The sequence below is a fragment of the Natator depressus genome, chromosome 3, assembly GCF_965152275.1.
Source record: "Natator depressus isolate rNatDep1 chromosome 3, rNatDep2.hap1, whole genome shotgun sequence".
In the NCBI taxonomy this organism is placed as follows: Eukaryota; Metazoa; Chordata; order Testudines; family Cheloniidae; genus Natator; species Natator depressus.
Genome location: NC_134236.1, coordinates 57,163,396 through 57,189,482, shown reverse-complemented (window position 1 = coordinate 57,189,482; position 26,087 = coordinate 57,163,396). Strand labels below are relative to the sequence as shown.

Sequence of the window (26,087 nt, the reverse complement as noted above, 5' to 3'; positions counted from 1 at the left end):
ATCTTAAAGTTTCAATTTTGCTTTAAACTTGCCAAACAAGGTGAGATAAGTAGATGTGATACCTGGAATTCTGTGTCAACATACGCTTTCTAACAACCCTCTAAAACCTGAAAAAGTTAGCTGTGTGTGCAGGAGAAAATAAATCCATAATTCATCAACCTGGAAGATATCTTGATCAAAGACCATGTTTCTTTCCCCTCTGAATACCATATTTTAAGTTTTTCAAAATTTAAAGAGACTTTGTTTTAAAATGATCACTTACGCCAGCATTTGAGGTTTGGGGGAGCTTTCATACCAGGAAATAGGTGAAGCTGAGCTGCAGGATGTGCTGCCTGGCTGTTTTGTTATTGCATCAGATTTGCTTTTTGAAGAACATATAACACTGCAAGGAGAGTCTCTCAGCACAGAGGGAAAAGACAAACAACCAGGAGTACAGATAGGAGCCATATTCATTCCATCTCTTAGATGCTCGCTGTCAATCCTTTCAGATCTCAAAGCTTTTTCTTCCATTAGACCATGATTCTGCTCAAAGTCAGCATTTGTATCTCCATCTAAAATATTACTATAATCCGTTTCCTCATAATACCCATTTTCAACCATTTCTTGATCCTGCTCCTCCTCTTCCTCCTCCTCCTCCTCCCGTTGCGAAGAGCCAACAGTTTGTTTTTCAGATTTTTCCTTTTGAGGACTATCAGGATTGCTGTTGTCAGTAGGGAAAATATCAGAAATATCTGTACTGCTTCTAGAGCCAAAGTAGTTTTCTACAAGACCTTGTTTCACAATATCAATACTGCTGGTTGATGAGAGATTATTTGCATCTGGGTGAGTCTCACTTTCAACTGTTGGCAATTCCTCAGTTGTTTGCCTTAATTCTAAAGGTTCGTTATGTTTTCCCTCATTTGTTTTCTCTACATTACACTTAGCATTACTAGATACTGAACCTGAAACAACACATGGTTCTCCCAGATAAATAACTTCTGAATGTAATTCAGTTTCTCCTTCTGTAGTGTTCTGATGCCTATCAAGGCTTTGAGAGTCCTTAAAAACTGTGTCAAAGTTTGCACGTGAGCTGTAATTTTTCATCTCAGTAGATATATCTTCATCTGAAGCAACTAACTGTAAAGAATCTTTTATGTCTGAAATTGAGGAATGCAGAGAGACAGTTTCATTGTGTGAATGCCCTGAAAATACAACACACTGTTGCTGTAAAATGATATTTGATTTTTTACTGTCATCACATTTTGGCAAATCAATTGTTCCCAGATCTAATATAGTTTTGCTGTCACTTAGTTGGCATTCAGGTACAAGTGATATCTTTGAATTTTCGTCAGGTGAAAGCTCATCATCATCTGAAGGTAGAGAGTTTATGGATGTCAGGGATGACTGTATTTCACTCAATGCACTAGTACTCTCAGTACAATAGCTTTCTATTGCATTTTTTATGTAATCTGGTTTTAGTAAAAGCTGAGGAAACAGTCTTTCACTGTTGTAAGCACTTTGCCCTTGAATGGTTTCAAAAAACACATCAGGGTTGGAGTGTGTTGCAAAAGAGCTTGGTTCACTTTCTACACCTGAATCTGAAAACCTAGATGAGGCATAAATGACACTAACATCTGGTAACTTAACCGTGTCTCCACTTATGGCAACATGAGTCTCTTTTGTAGAAAGAGCAGAATGATTGCTTTTTATTCTTGTCAAGGCATCTCCAGTATGTTGAAAGTTCATTTCTTGGACATCGTCCTTTTCAAGCACCAGTACCTGTTCCCCCGAGTTAGTTTTACTTCCAGATTCTGCAGTCTGAAAGTTGGGCACCTGTAAATTCTCTCCATCTTGCAAAAATTCTGCCCACAACCCAGTACGAACAGTCACTTTCTCCCCTTCATAAGGATTCTTGTTATTTGGTTTGACCTCAATTGTCCTCACTCCTGATGAAGTTGGCTGACAGCCAGGACAATCTTCAACTGCGCTTCCAGGTGTCAAGATGCTATCCACCTGTGTAACTCCAGTACCTGCCTGGGAGGTATTAAGTCTGCCAAAAATGGCAGAATTTGCACAATGAGAGATCACAGAGCTACACTGGCTTTGCAGAACATGGTCAGTTTGGGCAGATTTTTGTTCAGTTCTAGATGGCAAACATCTAAGTTCTTTTTGACTTATTTGCCTCGTGCAGGTCCTTGTGTCACAAGCAAAGCCATCTATTGCAGGATCCAGTCCTTTCTGATGAGATGAAGGCCTGCCTTCATAGCATTTAGAGACATCCTCTGGTGCTGTGTTTTTCAAACATTTGTAGCCTACCAAGACCACAGAGTCCTTTGAATTCTGTTTTACTATTTTTTTTGTGTTTTCAGTTTTCATGGTTTTCATTAGCTTAGTAACCTTAACTTTGGATTTATTTACATCTTCATTTTTCCCTTTCAAAGACTTTGTTAGCTGCTTTTCACTTTCTGAATGCCAAATGTTGGAGGCACCCGCAGCTCTGATTTTCAACTCTGGGCTAGAAAAACCAGCTACAAAACCTTCTTCGGCCTCAAATTTATCCAGCTTATTGGACTCTGACCTCTGAAGATTTTCAACTGCTACCCAGGGTACAGCCAAATCTTTTACCAAAAAAAAAAAAAAAAAAAAGTGAGAAAAGGAAAGTGCAGTTTATAACAAGATTATGCAAATTACTAAAGCTATACAACTTTCATTACGAAATTAAAAAAAAACTTTACAGCTATTCAAAATATAAACTAGATAAACATTTCAAAGGAACATTTCTCTATAGCTAGAAAATATATAGAAAAGTGTACCTAATTTTTCTATAGCGTAACTCATTCTTCAGAGGAAAAACACACAAGCTTGTATTTACCTTCAGTAATGGAATCTAAATACCGATCTTCAAAGATTATAGGTAATGAGTTCAGGTCTCCATCTAGTTCACTGCATTCAATAGGAAGAGGTGGAAGAGAACTGCAGAAGGAGGTGTTTTTGATAGCTGTACACATCTGTAGATGACTCTGAGCACTGAAAAATATTACCTTGTATTAAGAGAATTATAACAGAGGATAGTAATCCTACAAAGTAAATTGTTACTGTTAATACTTAAACAGAATACGCTAAATCTAAGTTCCTATTAAATTAGTTACACAAGTACGTACAAGGCATTTTTGTAATCTGACGCACATTTGTGACATATGCTGTGCACTACAAACTGTTTCTGTGCATTTAGCAACACGATTTGGAAAAGTAATAAGAAAAGCCTCAATATATTCTATTTCAAGTTACTCACTGTAGTTCTTGATATGCAAGAGCAGCTTGCCTTGGATGCTCAAGACAAAAGAATGCTTCGGAAAACCTTCGTACCTGAAAGATTCCAACAATTATAACTAGCAAAATAAGAATTCTTTTTACATAGAAAAAGCAATTTAAAAAAAACCAACAACATTGGTATGTCACAATGTCAGTGTCGCGCATGAATAAATAGTATCATTTTCATGAAATGCTCAGTCATCAAATTTCATGAACAAGAGTGTCAGTTGATGTGTCTTTTTTTTTTTTTTTTCAGCAGCACTAACAGATGTAGGATTGGGGCAGATATTAGTTTTGAAAGGGCAGCATGGTCTTGACCAAATAGGGCAAATGTAACATGCTCCAGTTGCCTATCTGGACACATAACAGAGACATGAACAAAAAAAATTAAGATAAATTTGAATAAAAGGAAGTTTAGTTAATATCTATGAGCAAGTTCAAAAATGTATAATGGTTATCCTCAAGAGTGGAAACTCATCAAATATTCTTCAGTTCATGAGAATGAGGCAGGCCAGAATTATACAAGGGTGTGTAATTTGACCTTTTTCTGTTCCAGATTTCAAAGTGAACAAAATATAGTCCATCCATCCAATTACAATGTACAGATTTTACATTTTACATTGCCTTTACCATTGCTCCTGCAGTTTATAATGCCAAAAGTACTGTGCCAGCAATGATTACCCATTAAGATTTAGTTGTCAAAATACATGAATAAAATAAAGCAAATACAATATTTAGGTTTTTTTACAGCACAAAGGAGCTTATATATACTTACTGTCAAAATAGAAGAATGAAATATATCCGATTAATTTTAAAATGGAGAAATTGAAACTGTGGAATATACAGTAATCTATTATATGTAAAAAATTACAGTAGTGCAATGTTAATATTCCACACGTGAGTACACAATAGTCAGGAACATCAGATCTCCCCAACTGCACATATCATATATTAAGATATGCATATAGTAGCCTAACCAGTAACCTCAAGTCTTACATAAACGTAACATGGGTAAATGAACATTGTTATGAGAACTTTTACTTTTGCATCTCCTCACCGCTGTGTTCAAACATGCAATTTTAATGCTGCATTACAATAGATTTTACCTAGTTTGGTTGGTTTTAAAGGAGATGCAGAGAAAGATGTTGGGGTGTAGAACAGCAGAGTTTCGAGCAACTCTGCATGCTACTATCTTTAGCACAAACATCTGTTTTACTTACTAGCTTATATAATAATTGTAAGAAATGTTTGAAATCACTCGGCCATCTAACTGTACTTGTAGTTAGTCTGTTTAACAATGTTTTTTTGCTACTTTCTCTTGCCCGTCCCCTCTGAGTACTTGATACACTCATGGTCTCTTCTTAGATTATACACTCTTCAGGGCAGAAGCTGACTCATTATGTATTTGTAGAACTCAGTCAATCCCCAATTGATTCCCCTGGGTGCCACCATTTCAGCTACACACATACACCAACAATCACAGCTACATAATATACAAGGAAAATCTAGTCAAGCACTACTGAGTTCTACAGCATGGGATTATAGCACTATGCAATTCATGTATACGCACAGGCAATACTTAAAATGAAAAGACAAAATGACTTTTTGGTTTATGGATAAAAGCCCATTTAAGTGTTATTTTCCCAGCCAGTAAGTGTTCACAGTAAATATTTCTCAGAGAGAACTATTTCCCAGCCATATGTCAAAATCTGATTTAAAATTTCTATCATTAAAGTTTATTTTAATGGAAAAATATTTCTTCCCAGTTGCATAATTCAGAAAAAGAAAAAAAAACCCCACAGTACCACAAAATTCATCTTTAGGCTATCATCAAGCACGAAAAGGTTCAACCACAGGGGAAAGTTTTTCAAAAAGTTATGGGGAAACGAAAATAGCTGCATTGCAAACTTAACTTATAGCTTTTCTTATAGCTTTTACCAGCAGAGAAAGCTCATCTATTTTTCCTGTCACAGGAAATCATATTTAAAAACGATACACAAATGTCCTTGTGTGTAGAAGTAGACTTTCAGTTATAATGTCTCCTTAGATCTTAAATTTGCTGCTCTGGAAGCATAAAAGCAATCTTGGCTAGATGGTCTTTGTTTTTATCATCAGACAAACCACACTTTCGAATTCATTCCTACAAAAGATTGCGTCCCTTTGTTCTGGAAAAATGGTTAAGGCATTGTCTAACCCAGACACAACCCTTAAGAGGAAAAGTTAGCATGGCCTGGGAAATATGGAGAAAAGGTCATGTTAATATCCCTTCCACGGAAGTCTGAGAAAGAGCTTGGATGGGTGTTCAAATGGGAAAAGCATAAACAAAACAAAACAAAAACTTCAATGAGACATTCCATTCAAGCATCGGGGAAAAGTTCTTTACACAGAAATTAACTCTTCCTCTTTGTCATAGGATGTGGCCTACCTGTGACAGGCTCCTGTAAGGGAGAACAAGCCAATTCAGACCCACCTGGAAGTGGTACGTTTATTATTGTTAGGATTATGGTGGCACCCACATTCAAAGAATACAGTAAAACAGTCCCTGCACTGTAATTTAGGAAAGGAACCCAGTGCATCATATTAACAAAAGCGATATTACTCAAATTATCCAAAATTAAAGTACAATTGATTTTTGTCCTAAACCAGTGATTAGAAATGGTGTGTATGGGGGGCTTTTAGTGGGTTATAGACTGTGGTGTGTGTGTGTGGGGCTTTTACTGGGTTATAGATTTTTGTAATAAGACATAAATCCAGTATCTCTATTTGTTCCATGATTTTTAGTGCCCAGCAAAAGTTATGAATTTAAGCTTCCAGGTGTTGTGCGAATTTCCCTTGAGGATGAGGACTGACAGCTCACATAGAGAGTGATCGCTTTGTGAAAAGTGTTTACCCACAGGTGATTTGGTGGTTTTGTCTTTCATCATTTTTCTGTGTGAATTCATTCGAGAGGACAGGGATTGTCTCGTGTCACCCAAATAGTTGTTATTGGGGCATTTAGTGCACTGGATGAGGTATACCACAAGTTGTGATAGGCATACGTAGGACCTATGGACCTTGAAAAATGTGTTGTGGGGGTATTGATTATTATAGCAGTGGGGGGATATGGCTGCAGGTTATATATCTCCTGTTCTGGCAGGATCTGGTGCTGCTTTGAGTTTCTGTGTCCTATTTTGTGTAGCTTGCTTCTGATGATGAGTTTAGAGAGGTTGGGGGTTGTTTGAAGGCCAGAACAGGGGGTTCAGGAAAGATTTTCTTCAGGATGTAGTCCCCATCAACTGTAACTGTTTAATGATACTCCATATGGGTTCCAATGTGGAGTGGTAGGTGACAACGAGGGGTATGCAGTCAGAGGGGGTTTTATATCTGTATTGAAGAAGGTTCTCTCAGGGTATTTGGGTGACCCATTCCATGATGTGATCCACTTCTCTGATGGAGTGTCCTTGTTTTGTGAAGGCAGTTTTAAGTGAGTCAAGGTTTATATCCCTGACTTTCTCCTTGGAGCATATTCTGTTGTATCCGAGTGCCTGACTGTAGATACCAGATTTCTTGGCATGTTGGCGGTGGTTACTGGATCTGTGAATGTAAGTATGGTGACTCATGGGTTTCTCGTATATAGTTGTTTGTAGGGTTCCATCACCGAAGCTGATTGTGGTGTCCTGGAAGTTGACGTTAGTGTGGGAGTGGTCTAGAGAGAGTTTAATGGATGGGTGGTAGTTGCTGAAGTTGTGATGGAAACCTATGCGGGAGTTTAGGTCTGCTCAGAGGATGAAAATATCATTGATGTATCCTCAGGTATATAATTGGTTTCATGGTGAATTTGTCCAGAAATTCTTCCTCAAGGTCACCCATAGATTGGAAGAGATTGGCATATTGAGGAGCCATCCTAGTTCCCTTGGTTTTTCCCATGGTTTGGACAAAGGGTTTGTTGTTGAATATAACATTGTTGTGGGCGAGGATGAAATGGATGAGTTTGGGGATATGTTTGAGGTGGCTGAGTGTTGTCCATTGCCTTGAAGATATTTGAGGCAGACAGCGACGCCACCATTTTGATGGATGGTGGTGTATAGGGATTTATCATTGATGTAATTATATGTCTGAGTTACATCAATGATATTTTCATGGGTCCTACAAATGCCTACCACAACATGTACACAACCGTGCACTAAATGTTCGAATAACAACTATGTGGGTGAAACGAGACAATCAATATACTCTTGAATGCACTCTCACAGAAAAATGATAGAAGACAAAAAACACCAAATCACCTGGGGGCAACACTTTTCACAAAGCCTATCTGACCTCACAGTCCTCATCCTCAAAAGAAAACCTGCACAACACCTAGGAACTTAAATTCATAACTTTGCTAGTCACAAAAAATCATGGACTGAATAAAGACACTGGATTTATGGCTTATTACAACAGTGTTACTCATAAAATGCCCCCCCCATCTTTTTTCTCCCTATGACTAGAGCAGGGTCGGCAACCTATGGCACACGTGCGAAAGACAGCACGCGAATCGTTTTTTAATGGCACACTGCTGCCTACCAGGTCCCAGCTGCCGGTCCCGCTCAACCTGCTGCCGAACCCAGGCCGGCAGTGGGCTGAGCGGGTCTGCGGCCAGGACCCCGGCAGGCAGCAGCATGACATTAAAAATCCTGCCCACCCCGGCCCGCTCTTCTCCGGCCCCCCACCTGCGGGGGCAGGGTGAAGAAGCTTGGTCCTGCCGGCTGCTGCTGCAGGGCAGGCAAGTTCCCCCTCCCCCACCTCTTCCGCCGGCGTGCTAGGTTCCTGCCCCTCCTCGTCTCCCTTTTTGCCGCCGATCAGCTGATGGCTCTTGCGAGAGAGGGAGGGGGAGAAGTGAGCCGCAGCGCGCTTGCTGCTCCGGGGAGGAGGCGGAGAAGAGGTGGGGATGGGCCGTGGGGAAGCCGCTCTGGGCAGGGGGCTGGGAGCACCCCCAGGACCCTAGCCCACACCCCCAGCCCTCACTCCCACACCCCCCCAGCCCCTTGCCCTGACCCCTGCACCCCCCCCACCCCAGCTGTCACCACCACACACCCCTCCAGCCCCCTGCCCCCCTCACATCCCAGCCCCCTGCCCTGATCCCTGCACCCCCACATACCCCAGCCCCCTGCCTTGACCCCTGCACCCCCTCACCCCCCCAGCCCTCTGCCCTGACCCCTACATCCCCCTCACACACCCACAGCCCTCTGCCCTGACCCCTGCACCCCTCACACACCCCAGCCTCCTGCCCTGACCCCTGCACCCCCCCACAACCCCAGCTCTGATTCCAGAACCCCCCACACATATCCAGCCCCCCCCCACACTCCATGCCCTGACTCTTGCACCCCGCACATTCCCACCCCAACCCTGAGCACCCAACGGGAGCTCCTGCACCCCACCCCACCACATTCCCACCTGCACCCCTCGCACCAAATGGGAGCTGCCCTGGTAAGCACTCCACACCCAACCTCTTGCCCCAACCCTGAGCCCCCTCCCTCATTCTAGCTCCTGGCCAGACCCTACACCCCAACCCCTAGCCTGCTCCTTCACCCCCAGCCCTGTGCTCAGTGCACTCCCACCCTCAGCTCAGTGCAGAGAGAGAGAAAGAGGAAGAGAATGGGCTAGAACCAGGGAGAAGGTAGGTACCCACTCTATGTGGGCAGAGCTGGGATCCCAGACAGGCAGTGGGCTGAGCGGGGCCGGCAGCCGGGACCCTGGCTGGCAGAAGCCGGCGGACGGAACCCCAGCCCGGCAGCGGGCTGAGCTGCTCAGCCCGCTGCCGGTCTGGGGTCCCGGCCACCGGCCCCGCTCAGCCCGCTGCCGGTCTGGGGTTCTGGCTGCCAGCCCCTTGCCAGCTGGGGTCCCAGCCGCAGGCCCCGCTCAGCCTGCTGCCGGCCTAGGTGAACAGAACCCCAGGCTGGCAGTGGGCTGAGCGGGCCGACGGCATAAGATCAGCATTTTAATTTAATTTTAAATGAAGCTTCTTAAACATTTTGAAAACCTTGTTTACTTTACATACAACAATAGTTTAGTTATACAATATACAGACTTACAGAGAGAGACCTTCTAAAAAACGTTAAAATGTATTACTGGCATGCGGAACCTTAAATTAAAAGTGAATAAATGAAGACTCGGCACACCACTTCTGAAAGGCTGCCGACCCCTGGACTAGAGACAAGTTAACTGGCCACTTCACCTTGAATGGTCTCTTACAATATCTGTTAACTACTGAGGCTGACCAATATACATTAACTACTTATGCTAAACAACCTACTCCACCCTGTATTTAGCTGTGACACTCAAAATACATTTCCCAGACCCAAAGAAGAGCTCTGTATAAGCTTAAAAGCTTGTCTCTTTCACCAGCAGAAGTTGGTCCAATAAAAGATATTACCTCACCCACCTTGTCTCTCGAATATCTTTGGACCGACAGAACTACAAGAACAATGCATTATACACAACTGTTTATTAAGTGAATTTTAACACTTATGAAAGGAGCTGGATTAACAGCTCTAGACAGTTCTCTGTATATGTCATTGGCAAGCTTGACCAAACTGCCGCAAACTTGACTTAAAGGAATCAGTACTAGGGATGCAATGGTAGTTCAGTCTCCATGTCTCATTGACGCTTGACTTTTATGTAGAGACTACAATAACAAGGGCATCAACTAGTGCCAAATATCCATGAGGAAATGGACAGATTACCAACTCATTTCATATATGACACCTATCAACCAGCAGATGGCAATGACTTTCTATCATTACCAACTCGGGATGACTTCATAACAGAGACTTAGCTGTGAAAGGTTTTGTACCCTATTACAAATCATCTATCATGAAGTCCCACACAATTGTGTTTTCCAATAAGAAATAAATAAACAAACGAAGAGGAGGGATCTTTTAAAAAAAAAAAAATCACATTACTGTGGAGAACACATTGTTGCCCAGAGATGCGCAGGCAGTCAATGTGAGGTTCTTAGTTTTCTTAAATTTTTAGTTGGGATATCAGGCTGGAAGAAATAGTTTCAGGATAATGTGTTCAGGCCTACCAGAAGATGTCACTATCGAACAAAAGTTTATCATTACAAAATGTTTATATACTAGATTGATTGATTTATATTATAAAAAATAACACTCTCTAATTCAGTGGTTCCCAAACTGGGGTTCGCAGAACGTTACAGGGGGTTCGCCAGAAAAATTTCACTAATGGCGGCCAGAGGACCCTGGGCACTAGAGGCAGAAGGTGGGACCCGATTCCAGGGCAGACAGCTTGAGCCTCAGGGAGAGCAGGGCCGCGCAGTTGGGGCTGGCAGCCCGAGCCCTGCCCCCGTCAGCAGGGGAGCCGGCCGCCCGAACCCCAGTGCTCCGTGCAGGGCTGGCAGCCTGAGCCCCAGGGATAGAGGGGCAGGGCATTTGGGGCTGGCAGCCCGAGCCCTACCCCGTCAGCGGGGGAGCCGGCCGCCCGAACCCCAGCGCTCCACATGGGGCCGGAAGCCTGAGCCCCAGGAAGAGCTAGGCCAGGCAGTTGGGGCTGGCAGCCCGAGCCCTGCCCCCATGAGCGGGGGAGCCGCAGCCCGAACCCCAGTGCTCCGTGCACGGCTGGCAGCCCGAGCCGCAGGGAGAGAGGGGGTCGGGCAGTTGGGGGTGGCAGCCTGAGCCCCGGCGGTCACCGGAGCGGTCAACGGGGTCCAGCAGCAAAGCCCCGCAGAGTGTGGAGGAAATTTAAACTTAAATCCCTGGAAATATTCATTTTTAGGAGGGGGTTCACGAGATTTCAGAATTTAGTGAAAGGGGTTTGCGGGCTGTTAAAGTTTGGGAACCACTGCTCTAATTTTAAATCTTTTTTCACATAACCTACCTAACTAAAAACCTCATTAGCTGTACATTGTAACTGTGTACATACAAACTCTCACTCAACAAGACTGTAGTTATTTTTGTAATGTAGCAATCAAAATCTGTTGCAATTTTTAACTCAGAGGGATGATGTCTTACTAAAGGTAATCTGCAAGAATTTTAAAAAATAAAATAATTGCATTATGTGCTGAATGTCTCCAATAACAAAAATTCAGCATAACTGCTTCAGAAATATTTATATTGCAATATCAAGACATACAATGAGCATAAAAAACAGACCCAGATGTCTTCGATAAACAGCACACAAAATCCAGTACAAGGAAAATCAATCAGCATAATACAGGTTTATCGCAGGAAGAGGTGATACTTTGCAGAAAGGATAGTCTATAAATATGAGAATAGTTAAATTAGCAAAGATGAAGCATTTAATAGAGCATGTTATCAAGCAACATATCAATTTCTTGCAATAAAAGCGCACAAGACTTTCTGTGGCAGAGAGGATAATAAATGGATCTCTCATATCACAACTAAATGTATTAGCAGCCTAAAACCAAAAAGGCTGCACCATTGGACATGAGCAGATCATATCATAAGTGAGCCCCCTTTTCACTGCAAGCTCTCCAACACAAGGATATCTCATGAATCCCCAGAGCATAAAGACTCTCATTAGTATTTAGTGAATAACACAAGTGCTATATTGTGCATCCCAGAATTAGGTTCCGAGTACACAGTCAAACATTCTCTGAAATCAATGCTCATAAATTTACTATTCATTTTTAAATTTTAGGTCCCCATAACTCCAGGATTGTTGGCTGCTGCTGCTACAATGATATGTGAACAGCAGAGTGTCTTCTGTGGACTGCAACATAAACCAGAATTTTCTGCTCAATCCTGCAGGGGTCAATTAAGTGGACATGGATTTTTATTTTTCATTAAAAGGCAAGTGTTTGCACAGTGTTTCAGAGAAACAGTTTTTAAAAATTTTTGATATAGAAAATGATGAAAATCACCTTTGCAAACCAGTGCTTTATAACTTAAAAAGTTCCATTTAACTGCCCCCTACAAGTTGGCTCTAGGAGGGTTTCCTAGTTAATGGTACATCACCCAATTCATGCCCAACTGTGGCCAAAGAGCTAGACTCAATAACCTGAGTTTGTCAGGCCTAAAAGAAAAAGAAAAGTTTAATATTACTTATGTCCTGCATGCCCCGTTCACCCTTTGATGTCTGGATAGAGCACCTACTGTATGGGAACCTTAAAAATTTGTTTTAAAAATACTTGCAGGTCACTTTGAAAAGAGATGAATTAGCTTAGTTCTTTTTAGCTATAAAAAGGGTCACCTTCAAGTACAGAGCTGTCACTTCAGAAATGTGACAGTGTGTGCATCCCTCCATAGAACCCTACATTGTGGATAACATGGAATTATTCCATCCCAACTTGGGGCTGTGCATCTGGATTTGCACCCAGCCACGTAGCCAGGTGGAGGGAACAGGGGGAGCGATCCAAAAAAAAAGCGCCACCCGCTCCAGTGCTTTTACTGAGCCAGCGGCGTGCCGGCGGCAGGCCCTCACTTGCTCTGGGTGTCTTCGGCAGTACTGAAGGTCCCGCCGCCAACGACCCGGAGTGGGTGGTGCCTTTTTTTTTGGATCGCTCCCCCTGTTCCCTCAACAGGGGAAAATTTAAAAGGTGCCAAGACTTTGACAAGGCGCCACTTGTGCTCAGTGGGGGAGTGACCGCTGCCCCACTCCCCCCCTAGCTATGCAACTGTTTGCACCTCTGGGAAGTATATTCCTGTAGCTATGTTTGAAGATTTAAAAGTTTGGTTTTCTAACAAAAAAGTAAATTTCAGCAATGTTTATGCTCAAAAATGATTCTGAGGTCAAAAGTAGCTTGAAAACAGTCATCCCTCAACTTCAAAAGAGAACCTAAAGCAGGACCATGTAGTAGCAAATGACTTTATTAGTACAAAGTACAAGTTCCTTTTAAATACATCATATCTCAAATGGATATAAAAAGAAAAATAAAGATAAAAAAGCTCCTGTAAAACCATTCAACGCTGTCAAAAATATGGGGGGGACCTCTATAGAAGCTCTGTAGGACATTACAGTGGAGTGGAAGCTTGCAGGGATAGGGATCATGCGAAAAAATGTTTTTGATGATGTGTATATCTCAACCCAGTTAATGGGGTGTTCAGTATATACTGATGAAGTAGACAAATTACCTTAAATAAGTGCATCAATATTTAATTTTCAAAGATAACTGAGCTAGAAAGATTAAAAAAATTAAAATCAGAGGATATTTAAAAACAAGTATAAGATACTGCACATACAAATCATTACCTAAAATATTTTATCTTTAACATCAGAGCTAAGGTAGAAAAAAAATATTTATACTTCTGTATTCTTATTATACAAACAGTCTGTAAACATCAACATACTATCTGGGCTCTCATACAGCTATTTCTAAGTAAGAGTGTCTTCCCTTTATGTCCAACCTCAGAAATAATTTGGAGGATCCTCACTATTGCTATTGATTTTACATGGAAGGTGCTCAGATACTACAGTGATGGGTGGCAGTGTAAGACTAGGATAGATACATTGTTGCGTGGGGTCATCCAACTACTAATAAAATATCCTTCCTACAGAACAAGTTTTGCATCAAGATTCAAGGCTCAGTCTGTCCAGGAGAAACCAGTTCCACAGCCATGAGTTCTTTCACTAAGAAGGCAGAGTATCCAGCTCTTGTGCTAGGTATACCCTGGACTCAATCAAAGTGTAACTGATAACTGTGGGGCCCAAAGAGAAAGGTTTTTGAGACAGCTGGGTCACAAGCCAGCCAATGCTTTGTAGAGGATTAGAACCTTGAAACAGACTTTATGTTGAATAGGTAACTACTGTAATGTATAAAGCACTGGTATGATGTGGTATGAAGGGCCAGTGCTGCTCAGCAGATCAGCTGCAAAGTGTTGTACCAGCTGCAGGTTCCAGGTGACTTTTTGTTTATCCCAGATATAGTGCATTACAATAATTTAGCACGAACATGACAAAGTCATGGATCACTGTGGTTAGGTCACATTCAGTAAGGTCTGAGACCATTTCCTGATCAGCTATAAACAGAAGAGGTTTCTAGCTACTCATGCTATCTCGGAGTCTATACTCCAAGTTTGCACATAACCTTGATAAAAGGGATGTAAAATACTAAACGGTTAAATCGTTAACCCCCAGCCCGGCCCTCCAACCCCAGCCCCTGGGCCAGCCCTCCAACCCCATCCTCAGCTGTACTGCCGGAGCAGCCCCTGCCGCCCGGGCTGGCTGGCCAGAGCAGCCCCTCTCCCTTTAATCGGTTAACCTATTAAACAACATAATTGTAATAATTTAAATTGTTAACTTTGTAAATGGATAATTACATCCTACTTGATAATTGAAGAGAGGAGGAAGAAAATACCTTCATTTGAGGTTCCAGTCATAGTTTTTGCTTATTCTTGAAAATATTTTACTCTTAACCAACATCACCTCTGTTTTGCCTAAAATAAGCCCAAGGCAGATGCTTTTCACTCATGTTCCAGGTTGTTTCTGATTTGTCTCTTCTCTTCTAAGATTCCCCATAACAGGCTTTTCTCTTCAAGAAGTTATGAATGCTATCATTTCTTAAGTTGCACATTTTGATAAATGGCTGGCAAGCAACACCTACATGTAACAGCGAAGTACAATGGATAGACCAGCTAGGTAGGACTCCTAAAGAAAAATATATTATTCTGCACAAATGCTACCTCTCCAGAGCCTGAAATTTTTCTTCTAAGCTGGGTTTCTTATTCAGAAATGCAATTAATTGCTGCTTTGTAGTAAACATGTGTGTCTTTTAATTACTTTTAAAATCACATTTCACCAAGTAGCATCAATAATTTAATTCACAATTATAAATGCAGTACAAAAGCTACACTCAAAGTTCTACTCTTCTGATTTTCACAAACATAGCAGAAAAAAAGTAGAATTTGTCATCATTGAAAACCTACCAGTTTACAGAATAAAAGGTCATCAATAAAGCTTAAAAAGATAAGAATTTGTTCTATGTAATGCTCAACCATCAGGTTCAATACTTACCCTCAATGTGTGATGTTCTTGTGCTAGTAATGCTGTGACTTCCTCCTGCAAGGTAATGATCTCTAGAAATTGCCCCCACAGAGCCATCAGAAGAGAGCAAAGCTGTGCAAGATTCATGTTTATAAGTTCTGCCAGTTCATCAGGATTTTCCATTTGCTGAAGTCAGGAAAAAATATTCTTACTAAATCTATAAATGCTTGTTTATAGATGATGCCTTCACATGTACACAAAAACAATGAAATAAACTCAGTTTCATACGGTAAAATATTTACCCTTACAACAATTCTACAAAAAAAAACTCTTAAATTAAAGCTTTTTTGCCCAAACATCAAAAACAACTGGTTTCATTTAAAATTACATTACTAACAGAACGCTTTTTGTGTGGTTCCAGATATTATCCTAGAAAGTCTTTTAGAATCAGGTCACATCGTCTTAAATTGCAATGAGAACTTGACTCGTGTCAACTGTAATTTTAAAATGAAGGCCAGGTTGTAACCACTGTACTTGGTAGAGTTCTAAACTACAGTGTTAAGTACAAAAACTGGGAATCAGGCATTAGAAACATGACACTAACAAAAATTGTATCACAGCCAATGATGGGTGTTGCGGGAATAAAACTGAGATACTGATGCTATCGTACAACTAGTTTAAAACAAGTCATCTCCCCTACGGAACTGACCCCATTGATTATGACTGTGTGGTACTTGTATTTTTAAGTCAGTTTGCTTCCTCAGGGCCCACTCTCACACGGTGTTAATGAGCTCGTAGAACCAGGCCCTCTCAAAAGAAAGATACATAGGAAATTAGTCTTTCCTTCTTCATAGTTTACTGCATCCCTAGGACATTCTCTTGTAGCATGGTTCCATTACAGTTAAATGTAATTTGAGTGCTACGGACGGTGTCTTTGGTTAGTATTCCCTGAAATAAGGGATTTTAATATTCAACTACTATGTATATTTTAACACTAATCTAAACTGATCTCAAAAATACAGCACCATACATTAAAATTGCTATTGGACCAGCTGTATGTTCTTGAAGCCCTACTATAAACATATAAATGGCAGGAGAAGTGGTAAGAGAAGGTAATCAAGGTGAGAAATTATCAAGGTATTGAGGCAAAGGTTTTAGCAGCTGAGTTAGTAAAGAAAGAGCTGATTTTGGTCATGTTATAGAGAAAGAAGAAACAGGAATTACATGTAGTGTGATAATGCACAAGTCTTCCCTTCTTCAGTTCCTTCCCACTATTTGTTGCTCTCATTTGACATTCTGTCTGAACTTTAGGCTGCATGAACTTCAGGGCCTAGCCCAAGCTGAAGGAGGGGGAGGAGCAGGGGAAGGGTAAATGCAGCTTCCATCTATCTTGTCCTAGTATTTTACCTAAATCTCCCTTGCTGCAGATTAAGCCCAATACTTCTTGTCGTACATTTAGCAGACATGGAGAACAACTGATCACAGTCATCTTTATAACAACCCTTAATATATTTGAAGACTTATCACGTCCTCTCAGTCTTCTTTCCTCAAGAATAAATATGCGCAGGTTTTTTTTTTTTTAAAACCTTTCTTCAGAGTTCTGTTTTTTTCTAAACCCCTTATCATTTTGTTGCTTTCCTCTGAACTCTCCAATTTTTCCACATCCTTCCTAAAGTGTGGTGCCCAGAACTGGATACAATACTCCAGCTGAGACCTCAGCAGCGCCAAGCAGAGCTGGACAAGTACCTCCCATGTCTTACATAAGACAATCCTTTTAATACACCCCAGAATGCTGTCACATTGTTGATTCATTTAATTTGTGATCTACTATAACCCCCCAATCCTTTTCAGAAGTACTGCCACCTAACCAGTTATTTCCCATTTTGTGTTTGTGCATTTGATTTTTCCTTTCTAAATGTAGACTCATAGACTTTAAGGTCAGAAGGGACCATTATGATAATCTAGTCTGACCTCCTGCAGAGCGCAGTCCATAGAATCTAACCCACCGACTCCTGTAACAAACCCTCGACCTATGTCTAAGCTACTGAAGTCCTCAACTCATGGTTTAAAGACTTCAAGATGCAGAGAATCCTCCAGCAAGTGACCCGTGCCCCACGCTGCAGAGGAAGGCGAAAACCCCCCCAGGGCCTCTGCCAATCTGCCCTGGAGGAAAATTCCTTCCCGACCGCAAATATGGCGATCAGCTAAACCTGAGCATGTGGGCAAGACTCACCAGCCAGACACCCAGGAAAGAATTCTCTGTAGTAACTCAGATCCCACTCTATCTAGCGTCCCATCACAGGCCATTGGGCATATTTACCGCTAATAGTCAAAGATCAATTAATTGCCAAAATTAGGCTATCCCATCATACCATCCCCTCCATAAACTTATCAAGCTTAGTCTTGAAGCCAGATATGTCTTTTGCCTCCACTTCTCCCCCTGGAAGGCTGTTCCAGAACTTCACTCCTCTGATGGTTAGAAACCTTCGTCTAACTTCAAGTCTAAACTTCCTGATGGCCAGTTTATATCCATTTGTTCTTGTGTCCACATTGGTACTGAGCTTAAATAATTCCCCTCCCTTCCTGGTATTTATCCCTCTGATATATTTACAGAGAGCAATCATATCTCCCCTCAGCCTTCTTTTGGTTAGGCTAAACAAGCCAAGCTCTTTGAGTCTCCTTTCATAAGACAGGTTTTCCATTCCCCGGACCATCCTAGTAGCCCTTTTCTGTACCTGTTCCAATTTGCATTCATCTTTCTTAAACATGGGAGACCAGAACTGCACACAATATTCCAGATGAGGTCTCACCAGTGCCTCGTATAACAGTACTAACACCTCCTTATCTCTACTGGAAATACCTCGCATCCCAAGACCGCATTAGCTTTTTTCACAGCCATATCACACTGGCGACTCATTGTCATCCTGTGATCAACCAATACTCCGAGGTCCTTCTCCTCCTCTGTTACTTTCAAGTGATGTGTCACAAGTTTATAACAAAAATTCTTGTTATTAATCCTTAAATGCAGGACCTTGCACTTTTCTCTATTAAATTTCATTCTATTACTATTACTCCAGTTTACAAGGTCATCCAGATCTTCCTGTATGATATCCCAGTCCCTCTCTGTATTGGCAATACCTCTCAGCTTTGTGTCATCCGCAAGCTTCATTAGCACATTCCCGCTTTTTGTGCCAAGGTCAGTAATAAATAGATTAAATAAGATTCGTCCCAAAACCAATCTCTCAGGAACTCCACTAGTAACCTCCTTCCAGCCTGACAGTTCACCTTTCAGTATGACCCGTTGTAGTCTCCCCTTTAACCAGTTCCTTATCCACCTGTCAATTTTCATATTGATCCCCATCTTTTCCAATTTAGCTAGTAATTCCCCATGTGGAACCATATCAAATACCTTACTGAAGTCAAGATAAATTAGATCCACTGCGTTTCCTTTGGCTAAAAAATCTGTTACCTTCTCAAAGAAGGAGATCAGGTTGGTTTGACATGATCTACCTTTTGTAAAACCATGTTGTATTTTGTCCCAATTACCATTAACCCCAATGTCCTTAACGACTTTCTCCTTCAAAATTTTTTCCAAGACCTTGCATACTACAGATGTCAAACTAACAGGACTGTAGTTACCCGAATAACCTTTTTTTCCCTTTCTTAAAAATAGGAACTATGGTAGCAATTCTCCAGTCATACGGTACGCCCCTGAGTTTATAGATAAATTAAAAATTCTTACTAATGGGCTTGCAATTTCAGTGCCAATTCCTCTAATATTCTTGGATGAAGATTATCTGGGCCCTCCGATTTAGTCCCATTAAGCTGTTTGAGTTTCGCTTCTACCTCAAATATGGTAATGTCTACCTCCATATCCTCATTCCCATTTGTCATGCTACCATTATCCCTAAGATCCTCTTTAGTCTTATTAAAGACTGAGGCAAAGTATTTGTTTAGATATTGGGCCATGCTTAAATTATCCTTGACCTCCACTCCATCCTCAGTGTTTAGCGGTTCCACTTCTTTCTTTGTTTTCTTCTTATTTACATGGCTATAGAACCTTTTACTATTGGTTTTAATTCCCTTTGCAAGGTCCAACTCAACATGGCTTTTGGCCTTTCTCACTTTATCCCTACATGTTCTGACCTCAATAAGGTAGCTTTCCTTGCTGATCCCTCCCATTTTCCACTCCTTGTAGGCTTTCTGCTTTTTCTTAATCACCTCTCTGAGATGCTTGCTCATCCAGCTTGGTCTACAAATCCTGCCTATGAGTTTTTTCCCCTTTCTTGGGATGCAGGTTTCTAATAGTTTCTGCAACCTTGACTTGAAGTAATTCCAGGCCTCCTCCGTCTTTAGATCCACAAATTCTTCAGTCCAATCTACTTCCCCAACTAATTTCCTTAATTTTTTAAAGTTAGCCCTTTTGAAATCAAAACGCCTCATCACAGATCTATTTTTGTTTATCCTTCCATTTAGTTTGAACTGAATTAGACCCATTTCTTCTATGAGGTCCTCACTGCTCACCAAAACCAAATCTAAAATGGCATCCCCTCTTGTTGGTTTAGCATCTACTTGGTGAAGGAATCCATCAACTATCGCATCCAGGAAAATCCGAGCCCTATTATTATTACTAGCACTTGTCCTCCAGTCTATATCTGGGAAGTTAAAGTCTCCCATGATCACACAATTCCCATTAGTATTTACTTCATTAAAAACATTAAAGAGGTCTCTATCCATATCGGATCCCGGCGTCTATAGTACCACCAAGCACTATCCCAGGGGAGGCTATAGTAGCTTTCTTCCCCAATGTATTTTTGCCCAGACAGACTCTGTCTTATCCATTCCGTCACTTCTTATTTCTTTACAGTCTACCTCATCACTGATATACAATGCTACTCCACCACCTCTGCCTTTATTTCTCTTTCCTAAACAGCATATACCCTTCAATACCTGTACTCCTGTCATGACTACTATTCCACTATGTTTCTGTTATCCCTAGAATACCTGGTTTCACTTCCTGCACCAATAGCTCTAGTTCCTCCATTTTGTTACCTAGGCTCCTCTCATTAGTGTACAAACATCTTAATTTTTGCTGTTTGGCTTCTCTCACATTCTTTACCCAATTAGGCACAGATATTCTACCATCAGTATCACCTATTAGACTAGTATCTACACTACCCTTCCTCCTTATGTCCATTCTCCTACCCAGGGCTGTATCCTTTCTTACTTCATTTTCTTCCCTCTCAATGTTAAAATCCGGCATGGAGATTACCTGGACATCTCCCAACCATCTCCCCCAAATTCATAGTTTAAAGCTCTCAATCAGTTGTGCCAGCCTCCATCCTAAAAGTCTATTTCCCTCCCTACTCAGGTGAAGTCCATCCCGAGAGAACAGTCCTCTGTCCATGAATGCTTCCCAGTGGCCGTACATCCCGAAGTCCTCCTTATAACACCACTGCCTGAGCCATCTATTGATCATCATAATCTTGTCGCACCTTGTGCTCCTCTTCACTGAATTTCAGACCAATTCTCCAATTTGTCTTGGTCCTTTTGAATTCTAATCCTGTCTTCCAAAGTCCTTGCAACCTCTCCCAGTTTGGTGTCATCTGCAGATTTTATAAGCATACTCTCCACTACATTATTCAACTCATTAATGAAAATACTGAATAGTACTGGACCCAGAACTGACCGCTGTCAGACCTTACCAGATACATCCTCCACATTTGACAGTAAACCATGGATAAGTACCCTTAAGTATGGTTTTTCCACCAGCTGTGCACCCACCTTACAGTAATTTCGTTTAGACCAGTGGTGCTCAACCTCTCCATACTACTGTACCCTTTTCAGGAGTCTGAAGCCTGAGCCCTGCTTCCCAGGACTGAAGCATGTAACTTAGCTTCACAGGTCCCCCTGTGGTGTGGGGCCCAAGGCAATTGCCCTGCTGCTACCCCCTAATGCTGGCCCTTCACTGCAACCCCACTAAATCTGTCCTGCAACCCCTTAGGGGTCATGACGCTCACGCTGAGAAACACTGATCTAAATGAGTTGATGTACTCTCTGGAAGACCTCTGCGTAATGCCAGGGGTTTGGGTATCCCTGGTTGAGAACCACTGGTTTAGACCACACTTCACTAGTTTGCTTATTAGAATGTCATGTCAGGACTCTGCCAAAAGCCTTACTAAAATCAAGATATATCACACCTACTGCTCCCCCTTCCCCCATACATGAGGCCTGTAACCCTGACAAAGAAGCAAATTAGGTTAGTTTGGCATGATTTGTTCTTGACAAATCCATGCCGGCTAGTCTTTATAACCCTATTATCCTCCAGGTGTTTACAAATGGTTTATTTAATAATTTGTTCCAGTATCTTTCAAGATATTAAAGTTAGGCTGACTGCTCTGTAAATCCCCAAGTCCTCTTTATTCCCCTTTTTAAAAGACATTCTATGTTTGCCCATCTCCAGTCCTTTGGGACCTCACCCATCCTCCATGAGTTCTCTCAGATAATTGTTAACAGTTCCAATATTCCTGCAGCTAGTTCCTTAAGCACCTTAAGATGCATTTCATCAGGCTCTGCCAACTTGAATGCATTTAACTTCTCTAAATAGTCTAACTTGTTCTTTTCCTGTTTTGTCTTCCATTCCTTCCACTTTGTTGTTAATATTAATTGTGTTCAGCATACAGGTGGCTGGAATCTGGTCTTGTGTGGTGTGTTTGTGGGGAGGGTGTAAGTGTAAAATATCCAGCATGCTTTTGAGGGTTTAAAGAGTAAATAATTCAAAGTAAAAAACTTCACAGAGATTTTAATCCTGAGAGATAGGAAAATACTGGTATTTTCAACAGTCAGAAAAAAAGAAATAGGAGGAAAAAATATAAAGTTCCATTTTGGAAAAGATTAGTTTAAGATGACAGTGGGACAAGCCAAAAGGAGATATCCTAGACATATTTGGAGACACAAGACTGGAGTGACAAGACAAAGGACAGAGATTTGGTAATCATCTAGGTGAGGATGAGAGAAGAGATGGGGAACAGAGACATAACCTCTAAGTGATACCAATGGATAAGAGAACAGGGGAAAGGAAAGGATAAGACACCGCTGAAGAAGATTACATGGTGATCACAGCGATGCAGGGGAAACCAGAAGAATGCAGAGGTGAGGAAGGTGTGAGAGGATCTAAGGAAGAGGTGTGATCAGCTATGCCCAAAGAAGGAAAGAGATAAAGAAGACGACATAAATGTAAGAAGCTTTCAGTCTGTGAAGCAATGTTGGCCTGTGAAACACTTCCTAGTGTTCCACGGAGAGCTGGCTAGTCACATGGTGCTGACTTTCCTTGTTTCCAGCTTTCACATCATATTAAATACAGGAAAAGATTTATTTTTAGCTAATGTTTCTTTTCCACTGAAGCTATACTGCTGTATGTAACTGCCTCAGCAATATTATGCTATTGAGAATGAAAGGGAAAGTGGACTGCATATTCCTGAATAACAGGGGAGATGGACCACACTAAGAAAATATTTGTGAACTCCTGCTTTAAGTTTTAGGAAAGGGAATATAAAGGCATACTGGAAACTGTGTGTGTATTAGTAAAATAAGGAAAGTTGAGTGAATGAAAGAAGTAGTGAGGGAGACTGGGAGGCTGGGGCAGTTGTGGGATAGTAGAAAGAAAACATCAGAACCTGGGAAGGAGGTAAAGTAGGAGAAGGCTGTTGAAAGAAAATCTTGTGTTTTTTTTATTTTCTCAGATTCTAGGCAGAGAAGGATTAGAAAGAGAATACGACAGTTTAAAAGGGAGTAGAATGTAAAGAAGATTTGGTAAAGTTTAGCAGTGAAGAGAGAAGGAGAAATATCAAAATTAAGATTGACTCAGTAATCTTTTGCATTTCAGACATCACTAGTAACCATATCTCTCAACGTGCCACAATCCATAATTGGGATAAAGCATCTCTTGGAATGAGCAACGAACAACCCAGAAAATAATCACCAAAAATCAATAATTTCTCTCTGCAGCAATCTATGAAATACTGATAGAAAATACTTTGCTTTTAACTTATTTTACATTTATTATGAATAAAAGACAAAAAGTACCTTTACTTCTTCACACAGTTCTGTAAGGCGAGCTTCTACATCTATGTTCTCTATGGAAAGATTAGGGTGCATATGCATGAAATTATATTTTACCAAATTCAGACCCGTATTTTCCAACTTGTAGAACAAATCAACTTCCCTCATAAAGCAATTTAACAAAAAAGACTCAAAGAAAGCGTGATGTCATTTAAAGTACTACCATTAACTTGAAAACTAGTACATTTCAAAATCTGAGCTATAACGTTTCAACTAATTATTAAGACCCTGAGTCTCTATGTTATTGTTTCATTTTATTTTATAATTACATTTGCCTATTTTTTAAAAAAATCTCTCCTGTAGCTGTTTGAAATACAATGAGAAATGAGTAACTGACAATACTGAAGGAACAGGGACACATGGTATGCTGACAAATACACAAAGAAAACCTTCTGATAAAGAGAGGAAAAAAATTCCTTTAATCTCAGTAACCTTAAATATTACCTATAACAATTTAAAGCAAAACATTTTCATATAGAAGTGTGATTTTTTAATTGATGATATCTCTTTAAAGTAAAGCAGCATAATAGAATGGAATTGACATTTGTATCTTCGTGATTTGAAGTTCATGATTTAAATCAAGACTACGGTCATTATGATGCAATTAGATCAATGTGGCTGGACCCCTTCACAGCCTCACTCACTTCAATAGGACTCATCCTCATGGATCGGATTGCAGCATCAGGGCCTAACGGTTGATTATATGATGTACATTCCTTATTTCAGGTAACACATAGGCCTCAATCCACTTCTAAATGTGAAAAACTAAGCACATAAGTAATCCTGTTGAAGTTAGCGGGATAGCTTGCATGCCTCATACTCACACGTGTAAGTGTTTTTTGGAGCTCTTCCACAGTTATAAACAATTATTTTCTGAACTTTATAAACTGTTCATTTTTCTCAACTAAAGAAAACTTCTGGACTAAAATACTTTCATATCAATAGACAATTTTAGATTAATAAAAACATTAATTTATTCTTTTAAGAAGTCTGTGTAAACACTGTTTTGTATGTAGATAAGCATTTGTATTTGGTTGTACATCTGATGTACATATAATTTGTATATGTATTTATATACTTGATACTGTAAAAATAAACATTTTGCATAACATTTTCTAAAGCACCTAAATGACTTAAGAGCCTAAGTCTAACTAGAAAAGGGGCTTATACACTCTTAAAATTTTTATTCTTTAAAACTGTTCTTTTAAATATCTGCCAAAGTAAAGTTATCAGAAATACCGCAGCTCTGAAATAAGTAACAATTAGAACTATTTTGTCTATGCATTTGGAATGGCAGCATTTTTGTTTTGAAAGAGTTTAGAGCAGAGTAGTAGAATCTGATCATGTGCAGGGCTGAGAATGGGGCACAACCTATTTACATAAAAAAGCGGGTAGCAAGTGAATGCCAAGATCACTTACAAAACAATTGCATATCTCTCACCTACTCAAAAAGAATCTGTTTTTAAAGAAGAGTTCTCTCAGATGAAATACCTTGTCAAGTAAGTTGGCCACTAAAGTTACCATTTTTGTTACCTTAATTCAAATTATTCAGGGAATACATATTTGTTCAAAAAGAACTACTCTTTCTTTATCATTTCAAGTTGTCAATATTGTGAAATCGCACACGACGGCAGCTTGAAATAAGATCACAAAATGTGGATGACTTATTTATAAACATATGGCACATAAGAATTTCCAAAAAGTAGAAATATTTACTCACACTGTTTAGTAAGAATGAATTTAGTGATGAAATTAACAGGACTGTTTGCAGAGTAAGGGCCAGATCTTACAAAGATTTATGCACGAGCCTCACATCATGAACTCTCAGGTCTGGTCTACACTGGTGGCGGGGGGGTGGGCGGGTGGTGTCGATTTAAGTTACGCAACTTCAGCTACATGAATAACGTGGCTGAAGTTGACGTACTTGGATCTACTCACTGCGGTGTCTTCACTGCGGTGAGTCGACAGCTGACGCTCCCCCGTCGACTCCACCTGCGCCTCTCGCTCTGGTGGAGTACCGGAGTCAACAGGAGAGCGCTCAGCGGTCGATTTATCACGTCTAGACTAGACACAATATATCGACCCCTGTTGGATCGATCGCTGCCCGTCGATCCTGTGGGTAATGTAGACAAGCCCTCAGTAGTCTCACTGATTTATATTGCCAGGAGATAATTTATTTCCTCAGTTGTCCTTGATTTTTATGATATTGTAGGTATTTCAAAAAAATGGAATACCAGATAACTACCCTAGACAAATCTGTATACAAACAGTAATTTAGGGAACATTCTGCCATCTTACCTCAGGCTGCATGAATAAAGATGGCAGAATATACCTCAAAATTAATGTTTGTGTTCAATTTGTATGGTTAATCCCATTTTTGAAACATTGCAATATCATAAAAATGAAGGACAAGTGGGGAAATACATTTTCTCATGGAAACATATCAGTTAACACTAAACCTCCTGTTATAAAAAATTTAGGATATACTTAATACTTATAGAATGACAAACATTTACTTAATTTATATTAATGGATTTCTTATAATGATTTGGGTAAAATGTATTTAAATTACATATTTTCAAAAAAGCTTGAAAGTAACACCAAATGACCTAATCTATATAACTAAAAGCCTATTTCGTTTTGAGAAATCAAGCTTTCAATTTGTAGTAATGCAAGTTGTCAGAAACTAGTAAAAACAGCAATTAAAAACAATTACATACACTCCTATAATCTAAATAGCTGATAAAGATAAT

The 26,087-nt window shown here is 40.5% G+C and overlaps 1 protein-coding gene across 6 annotated transcripts in view; it reads right to left on the bottom strand.

The window, feature by feature from the left end:
• Positions 1–26,087, bottom strand: part of FAM135A (family with sequence similarity 135 member A) — a 147,317-nt gene that overhangs the window by 37,389 nt on the left and 83,841 nt on the right. For all 6 annotated transcript variants that reach the window (XR_012638780.1, XM_074947923.1, XM_074947921.1 and 3 more), the window contains 5 exons: positions 23,299–23,348; positions 15,244–15,399; positions 3,272–3,345; positions 2,852–3,006; positions 263–2,597 (listed from right to left, as the gene is read on the bottom strand). Coding sequence is in view for 5 of the 6 variants with exons in the window: in XM_074947923.1 (XP_074804024.1) it covers positions 263–2,597; positions 2,852–3,006; positions 3,272–3,345; positions 15,244–15,399; positions 23,299–23,348 (2,770 nt within the window). In the remaining variant the exon portion in view is untranslated. The remainder of the gene's footprint in view (positions 1–262; positions 2,598–2,851; positions 3,007–3,271; positions 3,346–15,243; positions 15,400–23,298; positions 23,349–26,087) is intronic.